General features: G+C 58.5%; 1 protein-coding gene across 1 annotated transcript; it reads left to right on the forward strand.

Annotated features, from left to right (window-relative positions):
• Window positions 1-6,320: 6,320 nt before the first annotated feature.
• Window positions 6,321-9,008, forward strand: TNFRSF13C (tumor necrosis factor receptor superfamily, member 13C). Its single transcript, XM_009895273.1, has 3 exons — window positions 6,321-6,432; window positions 6,944-7,141; window positions 8,686-9,008. The coding sequence occupies exons 1-3, from the start codon at window positions 6,321-6,323 to the stop codon at window positions 9,006-9,008; spliced, it is 633 nt and encodes a 210-aa protein (XP_009893575.1).
• Window positions 9,009-10,858: the final 1,850 nt, after the last annotated feature.

Consider the following 10,858-nt stretch of genomic DNA (forward strand, 5'->3'; position numbering starts at 1 on the left):
GCGGGACCGCTTCGGCTCAGTGGAAACGCGCTTCCTTGCTTCTCATCCTGGTTTGGGGCTGCACTCATGTCCAAACACGTGCCACTTGTTCCTCCTGCAGCACTGCAGTCCCTCTCAGTGCTCGGGGGCTCAAACCAGCTTGCATTTGGCATCTGACCGGCTAGGCAGTCAAAATCCCTGTATTCCCTTGGCTCAGCCACTCGCTGGGTATCATTCGGCGGTGACAAACAGAAAAGTCAGAGCTCACCAGCGGTGGGGCTGGCCTTGCACCTACCACCACTGCCTGTGCCCAGGGTGGTTGGAGGCTGCAGGGCAGCCGCAAAAGCTATCTCAGGGACCCATTTCTGGAGCAGCAGTTAGTACTGGAACCCATGAACCCTTACTCTTGCTTAGGCAGTGGCAATCTGCAGGTGCCACAGGATTTTTTGGGGGCGTTCTGTTCTCTGTTTGAGCTGTGCTTTAAGTTATCCAGACACACCGCTGGTTTTGAGCATCTCTGTTAGGATGGGTCCCATGGCCAGCGCTGAGGAGCGTGACTGCGGAGCAGCCGTGCTGGGGCTGGGCTGCAGTGGCGGGGGGCTGCGGGGTGTTATTGGTGTGCGGGGAAGAAGGGTGGTCGGATGGCAGGCAGCAAATTGCGACAAATGAGTGCAGTCAGGACAAACATCATTTCTTCTGTGTTAGAATCACTTACAAGGACTTTCCTGTTTTCTCAGGTTGCCTTCTCGTTCAAATGTATTCACCAAACCACTCCTGCGCATGAGCTGGAGCTGCAGCTCTCCCGCAAGCAGCTCATTGTAACGAAGCGCTATGCAAAATGTAATTGGGGCTGCTTAGTTTAGTTTTGACTTCCAGGCTGCCCCAACTGGTTTCCTGTCCCTTGGTGCTGGGGCAAGCTGCACAGGGTGCGGGCTCAAAGGGAGACAGCCCATCGTCTTCAGCAGGCTTTGATTTTTGCCTCTGGAGTTGTCTGCTGGAGACCTCTGTGCCCCGAGAGTGCAGCAGTGGGGCGCGTTGCTGCAAGTGTCGGGGAGGTTTCTGCGCTCAGCCTGGCGTCCCAGGGAAGTTTCTGCCCCAGCGTACGCATGCCTGAACCAGCTGAACCCACCTGCTTGGAGGTTTGTAACGTGGCAGTGCATCGCCCTCAGCCATTTGTTTCTGTTTCGGTGCTGGAGGTCCTGCCTGGCCCTGTCAGGGCATGTGAATGCTCCCTAACCAGCCACAGTTGAAGCTCGGGGGGCACTTGACCTCCACTACCCACCCAAGGGGGTCACCGCAAGCTTCCACACATCCTTAGGGTGGGGATGGGGGCGGCATCCCCGCTGCAGGCAGAACGAGCAATGGGAGACGTCATGGAGACGTCCAGGCAAGAAGAGCTGGGCTCAGCTAATGGTGTGTCGCTCATGATGTGTGGGGGCTTGTGAGAACCCAGGCAGCATCTGGGGGTGCAAGTCTTGCTAAGAGAGTCCCACCGCGCTCTGCAGAGCAGCAAGGGCAGCCAGCACACCAGCTGGAAACCCCCCTCGCTTCTGCCCTCCCTACCTGCTCCTGGCAGGGGAGGTCAAGGGTTCAGCTCCCCCAGGGCCGGATCGGGGATGGGGTGTTCCCCCATGTCCTCAGTGCTGCTTTGTCCCTCTTGGGCTCTCTGGAGCAGGGAGGGGGAATGGGTAGAGGGAGCTTGAGCCCAGGCAGTGCTGACCCACCACCCTCCCTCTGCAACCCTGGAGGGGTCTTCAAAGGGCACCCCACTGTAGAAGCCTAATTCGGGTGCTCAGTATCACCCCTGCAGAGGTAAAAGTCTCCTTGCAGAGGGAACCAAGGACACTTGCTAATTTTTCCTTAACTTAGTGGACAAGCACAGGTGCAGGCGCCTTTAAACCAGAAGGAGAGGAGACAAACCATGTTCAGCAGAACTGTTGCCACCGGGCACTGTCCCACACCAAACTCCCCATGCAGGTCGTTGAGAAGTGCTACAAAAATCCTTGGTAAGAAGCAGAGCACCTGTGGAGGGGTCCAGATTTAGGGCATTGGTGAATGTCTTGAAACGTTTATTTTCCCACCTTATTCCTAAAACCTTCCCAGAATTTGTCCCTAAGCCCAGCTGGCTTTGAGAAAGCAGAGCAAAGGGTGCGCTGGGCCATGCTGGGGCGTTGTGGTGGATCCCAAGCAGGAGGTTTGTGTTGGAGCCCTGAGAAACCAGGTCCCGAGATCCATAGTGGGACCTTTCAGGAGGAAGCGCTTCCCACCAGTTGGGGCAGAGGCGTAGGAGCAGGGCTCAGGGGTGAGGTGCCAAATGTGCTGTGGGCACAAAATCCAAAGCCTTCCAGTGGTACCATCTGGACGCGGGACAGACATCGGACTGTGTCAAGGTGTTCCCGGGGCATTGAGTGCATCCTGTCAGATGCCTGTCCCAAGGTAACTGGGTCTGCTTGATAAACACCTCGCGGCTTCTCTGATCGACAAGCCTTTGGGTTTCCGGTGCACACAAGTACAAGGTGAACTTTCGGTGGATATTTTCTGCTACGGGTGGTTCTGCAAGCATGTGCGTGAGTCACTTCACCCACCCCTGACACCAGAGGAACCGCTCACACGAGTCCAGTTGCTCACGTGTGCACGACCACCCACAGGACACCACTGTCCCTCACCGCTCCCAGGATCACTGACACGGCCCTGTCGCTTGCTGGGCTCTCCGCAGAGATCCCAGCAGCTGAATGCAGCCAAAGCCAGTCCTCCCAGTGCACAGTTGGAGCAAACCGCACTGGAAATCGAGCTCTCTGACTTCAGGATTAAGATATAATTTTTAAATAGCTCGTTTGATATCTTTGCTGGTTTATTTGTTTAATAAAAGCACTTAGTTAGCCGGAGTCCCAGGCTCCTGGGGCTTTCATTTCTCTGCAGAGGAGATAAGAAAAGCGCATTTCCTTATCCAGTGAGTCATTTTTTCTGCTCTTTAATTATGCATTTGTGCTATTATCAAGCGTATTCAGCTCTTAGATGCAAACAGTTCAAGCTACTCACCAAGCTTTAACTTTCGCTGCTTCAGAAACGATGAACAGCCGTTACGAAGGGCAGGGGAGGCAAAGATGGGGGAGATGAAGAGGGGGACGGCTGATGCCCGGAACCGGCTGGGCAGCCTGGGCCGTGCTGGTGAGCAGGCAGCCGCTGGGGAAGTCAGCGGGGATTTTCTCCATGAGTAAGCATTATCATGTGTGAATTCAAACATTGTTTTCTTGGACCAGGAGGAAGAAGACCGAGCCGGGAAGGGAGTGCGAAGGAGCTGCAGAGGGGGATAAAAAGGGCTTAGAAAATGGGAGGGCGATTGGGTAAGATCAATCGCGGTGATGAGGCTGCAACATCCTTCCATGCAACAGGACCTGGGAGCACTTCGCTTGCAGGAGGACATCACAGCTGCCGTCCCCAGGCTCCTCGCTATGCATATGCAGCTTCAGTTTTTCATTCCAGGTACCGAAACAGGAGCCATCAGCTCCTGAGCTCTACTGTAAACCTCGCTCTCTGTGTCAAAAGCAACATGTAGGTACCACGGTTTGGGCTTTCCCTGGTGCGTATATTTGACTGGAGGAGTCACAGGGTTAATCTGTAAGCGTGGTACAGCACATGCTAGGACTCATTTCCCCCCAACCCTGCATTAAGCCAGGCAGGGAGGGGAGAGGGAAGGGAGAGGGGTAGGGTGGCAGTGCCCCGGGGGGACCTACGGGAACGGGGGCTGGGGGTCGCCAAGAGACAACTGACGTGAGGGAAGCATCGGGGGGAGGGGGGCGGATTTCAGGGGAGAGGGTGAGAGGGTGATGATGGAGCAGCATCCCCCTTTGGGAAAAGGAGACCAGGAGGTGGAAACACCCCGGGGTAGGAGGAACAATGAAACCTTTGGAGCAGTGAGCTGTTTCAGGGGCGCATGTCCTGACAGGGCACTGCCTATTTTGTGGGGGTCCTCTGCCACCATGTGTGGCACCAGCTCACAAAGCAAAATGTTGTCTGCTCCCTAGTTCCTACCTTTACACTTATGCAAGCTGCCTGCCAAGGACAGTGAGCACTCCGTGTGCCCTCTCCTCCCTGGAGCTCAGATGTGGCCTGGAGCGAGCCTGAGCTTTTCTCCTGACCCCTCAGCCCTCCTTGCTGTGGCTTTCTGAACCCCCCTGAGATCCTCCCAGTGCACCCAGCTGCTGGATGCACACCGCTCTTGCTTCTGGGCTTGCCCCACAGCCCTGCTCCTTGCCCGGGGCGCATGAGAGGCAGGGAGCCTGGTGAGGTGGGATACCGAGAGATGTTCTCCCCCAGCAGCTACCTGCACAGGGGTGACCACAGCATGTTCAGCGCAAGCATGGAGGCACAGGGTGACAAGCGGGCCGTGCCACCCATGGCTTCAGATTTTGGGGCCACGCTGAGAGAGAGGGAAGTGCTTGGCGTGTCCCCGCTCATATGGGGATTTTTACTTTGACTAAGACGGAGGGGGAATTACTGAGTCACAGGCACAGGAATGGCGGCCGGGCTCTTGCAGCTCCTCGGACGAGCCCGCAGCCACCCTGGGCTTGGCACGGCCATCCCTGCCAGTACAGTGCGGGGTGCTCCCCAGCAGCCAGGGGTGCGTGCAAGGGGTGGGGGAGCAAGTGGCTGGGCACGCTGGCTGGAAAGGGAAGTGAAATTGCGGCAGGCGTGGAACCAGCAGGCAGCGACCGGTTTTGGTCAGGACTTTCACTCGCTCGGAGCCCAGTGGCACCCGGCGGGGAGAGCTGAGGTGGTGCTGGGGCTGCTTTGGCACTGCCCGGGTGCAAAGCCATCCTCTGGGAATGCTGCAGGCAGGGAGGGAGACACAGCCGTGGGGCTGGGAGGGCCCCGCCGTAGGGCAGCTCCTGCCCTGTGGGGCATTGGGTGCTGGAGAGCCATGCTTGGGCTGTGACCTGGTGTGAGGAGTTGATGCCTGCATCCTACCCGGGACTTCACAGGATGAGGTGTGGAGGCTGTGGGCTCAGCTTGCCCAAAAGCCATTGGAGAGGGGCAGGTGCATCCAGGGACTAAGTACTGTGGCCTGTGTCAGAAGAGTTTGGTTGCTCAGTGGGGACACCTGGTACTCTGTCACCTCGAGCCAGACTGTCCTTTGGCTTTTTTCCTCCTCCCCTCCCAGCCTCAGTCCAGCACAGAAGTGGCAGAGACCTTGCTGGAAACTCTCCTAGCCAGGGCAGGTCTCCTGTGCTGCTTCCTTCAGGTGAGAACAAGCCAGCAACTGTGGCTGGTCCCTTTCTTTCCTACGGGGTGAAGGAAAACGGGATGTCACTTTTGTTTGTCAGGGACAGAGAGGAGCCACCTGCAGCACTGAAATCCATCACTTATCCACTTCAGATCTCAAGCATCGGGCTTTGATGTATGGGGACTGATGGCTGAAGGTTTCTCATGATCAGGCACAACTAAAACCATTAAGAGTTTATTTAGTTCCTTCCAAGTGTATGGGGACTGGACATGCTTGGTGTGACCTGCTTTGCCCATGGCCTGGGCAGTTACTGAGCAAAGCCACATCTGAACCCCGGAGAATGAGACATGGTGCCAAGGAGCTGGGAGGGTCCTTGTCACAGGTCTAGGTCTGGGATGGAGAGGATGGAGAGAGCAAGGTGATGAAGAGCACCATCATTAGTAGGGATGGAGAACAAACATCAGTTGGCCTGCCCGCGCAGCAGTCACTAACAGGCTGTGTCCTGGGGGCAGTGGGAGCTTTTAAAAGGGAAAAACCTCAGTGCCCTTGCACTCTTTTCTCCTCTGGCCCTTTTCTGCATTTTCCATCCAAGCCAGATCTGTGGCCCTGGGACAGGGTCTTGTAAAGATCTGGGCACAGGAAAGTGTCCTGTTGGCACTGGAGGATGCTGAGGGTGCTTTTCCCTGGCTGGTGAGGGAGGGTGCGGGCTGGGGGATGTGCCTGGGGTGGGGGCAACGTATGGGTGGGCTGGGGAAGGGTGAGGGCCGAGGAGGTGACGCTGTTGGGCTGGGGCACCATGCCACTGGGCATGGAGTGCTGTGTGGCTGGGGCACGCCAGGGCTTCTGTGGATTTTGGAAGCGTATTTTGGAGGAGAGGGGTAGTTTGAGGGTGCGTTGCATGGGCAGGCAGGGGTAGGGCTTGAGCGTTTGCTCTCCTCCTCCTTGGTGAAGATCCGCCCCAGGGCAAGTGCAGCGATCGCAAGCCCCAGGGGAGACGACGCAGCTTGACAGACTGTATCTCCCTCTGCCACGGGCCCTGAGGCACTGCGATTTCACACTCGGGCGGTCCCTTCGCTGCCCCGCCATGCGGGAGCCAGGCTCTCGCTCCCACTCCGCCATGTCCTCATCAGGAAAAGCTGCCGCTTCCTCCTCCTGCCTCTCCTCCCAGTGCTTCGACCCCCTGACCAGGTCCTGCGTCCAGTGCTCCGACTTGTTCAAGGAGAACGCAAGTAAGGGGACAAGGGCAGCCATGGACCAAGCTCCCCGGGGCTCGGTGGTGGTGGGCCAAGGGGGTTGGGGGCACACCAGGGATGGGCAGGTGGAGGGGACCTTTTCCTGTAGATGGTGATGGAGGTGGCGATGGAGAATGGAGCACTGCCTTCACCTGGAGGAGTAGGACAGAAGAAGAGGGCAGCCAGTTCCAGTGAAGGGAGTGCGGTGCAGGGAGAAGAGGGATGATCCAGCCTGGTGTGGGGGTCACAGCCTGCCCCAGGTGTGACCATGGGGAAGAGTAGGATGCCCTCATCTCCCACCAGCCAGAAACAGCAGTGGGTGGGACAAGAGTCCCAGTCAGGCTTGGGGATGGTTTGTTGCGGGCGGTAGGTGAATAGCAATGAAGAGCCACTCTCCTTCCCCACCATTGCAGCCCTGAGGCCAGCCAGCTGGATGGGAAACGCTGCTGCCCTCCTTCCCTCGCCCCAGCTTTCCCCCTCCTGACGCTGCTGGTGTTTCACCCCACAGCAGAGCCCGCCCGCATGGCGCCCACCTCCACCCTGGCGCCCACCCTCCCGTCAGTGGACCTGCCCAGCACCCTCCTGATCTTTGGGGTTCCAGCGGTGGTGGGGCTCATCCTGGCTCTGGCTGCCCTCTGGGGCTTCCTGGCCTGCAAGGTGGGCAAGCAGAGGAGGAAGAGGAAGGCGGCAGACGAGGAGGCTGAAGGTAGGGGACCTCTTGCTCTCCCTGTCACTGCATCCCAAGGCTCTCAGGGCAGGTGGGATTGCTTGCCGCCAGCTCCCCCAAGGCACATCCTTGTTGAGACTGGCTCCTCCACCTCGACATGGGCTCCATGGGCACCCCGGGGCATTTTGGGGCAGCTGAGTTGCCCCCGAGTGGTGACAGTGTCCTGTGGCCCCTGGGAACCCACACCCACACCTGGCTCCCAGCAGGACCCACTGAACTGTCCCTCCTTTTGCCAGGTGTCCCCGTGCCTTTGCTTGCTTAAAGCACCCGCTGGCACTGTCCCCTCTCCATGGGGGACACGCACAGAGCACCAGAAAGTTGCCTGTCCCTCTCGCCCAGCAGCTGAAGACCCATGGATGGAGCAGGGGCTGCAGGGATGGCAGTGGACAAATGGTAGTCCCAGCCTGGCACTGCCATTTGGGATGCTGGGTGCCCTCCAATGTGTGCCCCAAAGACCCCTGTGGTGTCAGGACCAGCCCTGTCAGCAGGATGCTGAGGCACTGCATGGGGTCATCCCCAAAGGCATCAAAAATAGGGCTGGGGGGTGAGGGACATGGCTGAACCTTTCCTGGCTGGGTATTTCCAGGGGGGTGAGGCCACGGTGCCCTGTGATGGCTCATCTTGTTGGGGCATCAGCCAGGGGCCGGGCAGCTGCTTCGTCCCCCGGGGATCCCTGCCCCAGCGCTGATTCAACCCTGGCCACTCTTCTCGGAAATGATCTTATCTGGCTTCACCCTTCCCCATCCCCAGGCAGGGGGTATGGATCCCCAGGGGATGCTGGCACCCACCACCACCCCACCACCTGGGTGGGTGCCCTCAGGGGTGGTGGGGCTGGGGGCAGCCGGTCCTCACACCCTGGTGTGCCCGCACACCGCTGGCAATGCCAGCCGGGTGACTCAGGCTAGGGGGGGACGTTACCTGGGGCCTTTCTGCTAAACCGAGTGTGGCTGTGACAGCCCGTGACGAACATGCATGGGAAAAACACCAAGAACAAAAGAGGATGGGGAAATCCATGGGCAAGAGAGGTCTGACCATGATGGAGAGCGTCGGAGGCACCCCCCAGCCACTCCCCTGCCACGTGCCCTGGTCCCTGTCCCCACTATCCCCCTGGGCTGCACCCCAGCAAGCCCACCACTGCGGCACTGGATGCGTGGAAAGTCACAGGAGGCTTGGGGCCGGCGGCACGAGCCTGTGTTTGAAGCATGTAAACAAGTCTATTTTTAAGTGGGAGGCGGTTGGGGAGGGCATGCCACCGAGGGCCAGGCTGCTCTGCCTCTGGCAGGGTTTAGCGAGAGGGCTCGAAGTGCAAGGGCAAGTCTCTGCCTCTCCCTGTTGTTTTTTAGGGTGGGAAAAACCCCATCAGTTGTAAGCAGGAGAGGTGTGGTGGGGACCTTGCACGCTCCTCTTGCTCCAGCTCCATCTTTGCCCCCCTCCGTGTGTCCCCAGGGGTAGGACCCTCTCCCTGGGACCCACCCAGCCCCACTTTGTGAGCCCCATAACCCCCTTTTCTTGTCCTCTCCCAGCAAACATGGATGCCACCAGCCCCCTGCCCAGCCCAGGCTGCCAGGACCCTGCTATGCCAGAGGGAGATGCCATCCTGGATCCAGCTCCATGCCCACATCATAATGGAGGCCTGAAGATACCGGGGCCACCTGGGAAAGCCGGTGCAAAGCGGAGGCCGTGCTGCCGGGGTGATGCCAACGGTGACATCGTCCTGCTCTCTACTGTGTACCCCCGGCACGAGGAGTGCAACCACAGCTTCCCACTGCCTGCCACTGAGCTGGGGGCTGCAGCCCTGGTCACCACCAAAACCACCCAGAACTGTGCCAGCGAGGAGAGAGCCTGAGGACAGGGCGAATGGGGCTGGAGCGCTCTGGCTGCTCCCTGTGGACACCCAGAGCCCATCCCCGGGGTCGGGCAAAGCCTTGCACAGATTTGAGCTGGCTGAGGACCAGGTTTTGCCTTGAGCAAGATCAGCCTTCTAGGATCACTGCCCTTTTCCGCTTTCCCATTTGCACTGAGTCCCATGTTGGACCTGTAAGCACCGGTAGAAGCTGAAGTTGATCACACCGAGTTACACTGAACTGCTGACAGCTGCCGCAGCCATGCCATTGGGAGGAGGCAGAGGAGACGTGGCCGGTGAGGACGGAGCATGGGGGGGGCTGCTGTACCGCTTGTGAGGCTGCAGTTGTGCCAGGACGGGTCTGCTGCTGGATGGGCGATTCCTGGGGACACGAGGCTGGAATAGCAGAAAGGAGGGGGGGAAAGCAAGATGGAGAGGGAAGCAGGGAATCATTAGGATCAAGTCCCACACTGCTGCCATTAGCTCAATTTTTGCTACTGACCTCAATAAAAGGAGGCTTGGGGCCATATGGAGCAAGGCGCATCCAGCATCTGCTCCATTCCCAGTCCTGCCCCCTTCTCTTCTGCACGCTGTAATATCCAGGTCTCTCCTCCCTCTGAGCGCTCTCACGTGGTGGCAGGCATCCACCGGTGGTTGTGGGAATCCCCTCCAGAGGCGGGTACCCAGGGGATGGGGAATAAGTCCGTCTTCCCAAGCAGGGCACAAGGGAGGGTAGAGGGAGGAAAAAAAATTCTGCCTTTGCTCTGACCTACAATCACTGAAGTCAGGGAGGACCGGGGGCAGGCAAGGGAGATTGCTGGTCTAGAGATGCTCCATGAGCTTGTCATTGCGGCCTCAGACAACCGTCACTTCAGCTCATAGTGGCTGCAGAAACACCTCATGTCACTCGGGGTGACAGGGCTCCCGGTGATGGATGTTTCCACGCCATGCAAAACCAGGCAGGGAGTGATGCGAGCGTAGGCGGGATGACTTAATTTATGTGAGTGTCTTCAAGGCTTTGCCTGTGTACCAGAGCTGGCCGGCGGTGCTGGTGCGAGGCATTTCTCTGTAGATGGTCTTGCTCACCTACCTGCAAGTGGCTTTACTGTGCAGGAAGGGCTCTGCTTCAGAAATGAACTCATTAATGTGGGATTGCTGTTCCCAAGAAATTACAGCAGCTGATCCCCCTGGCTGAACAAAGCCTGGCCAATGGCTTGGGTGAGAAACACTGCTGGCTCTGGAGGGGGTGGTTAGGCAATTAGATGTACCTTGCTGGGGGGTTATTTGCATGAAGTGCCATCTTGGTGGCAGCCCGGGTGACCTCTTCCTTCGGCAAGGCGGCCTCCTCACTCAGGAAGCTTCGGGACTGAGCAGAGGTGGCCAAGCAAAGTGTGGGAGCACTGCTGCCAAGCGTCAATGTGACACCGAGGGCCACAGCTCATGGTAGGGTCACCCAGTGGCACTATGAGGAGGGTACGTCTCTCTGATGAGAGGAAGGTGACCCTCCACCCAAGCCTGAGCTCTCTTCTGGCCCGCAGGACCAGACACTGCTGTTGAAAGATGACCCTCTCTCTTCTCCCCTGTTGTGGCACTGGAGCTGGACTCATGGCATCCATCCCATAAGGGGAACCACAGGAGCTGCCACAGGTGGCAAGGCCCAAATTCCTCACCATGACTCCTCTCCCAGACCTAAACACAGTGGTGGAGGTGAGCCTTCATCCATCTGAGACTCTGCATGACCTAGGATGGAATGGGTCCCTGTCTCAGCCTCAGGGCTGGCGATGGCAGAGGGGCTGGTCCACGTGCCCAGAGACTGCTCCTTGGGGCTCCAGGTACCCGTGGCTCACCAGCAG

This window comes from Charadrius vociferus, unplaced genomic scaffold (genome assembly GCF_000708025.1).
Source record: "Charadrius vociferus isolate BGI_N301 unplaced genomic scaffold, ASM70802v2 scaffold251, whole genome shotgun sequence".
NCBI lineage: Eukaryota > Metazoa > Chordata > Aves > Charadriiformes > Charadriidae > Charadrius > Charadrius vociferus.

Coding starts and splice junctions, on each gene's coding strand:
- TNFRSF13C (XM_009895273.1), top strand. CDS start 6,321: ATGTCCTCATCAGGAAAAGCTGCCGCTTCCTCCTCCTGCCTCTCCTCC. Junction 6,433..6,943: donor CTTGTTCAAGGAGAACGCAA/GTAAGGGGACAA, acceptor TTCACCCCACAG/CAGAGCCCGCCCGCATGGCG. Junction 7,142..8,685: donor GGCAGACGAGGAGGCTGAAG/GTAGGGGACCTC, acceptor GTCCTCTCCCAG/CAAACATGGATGCCACCAGC.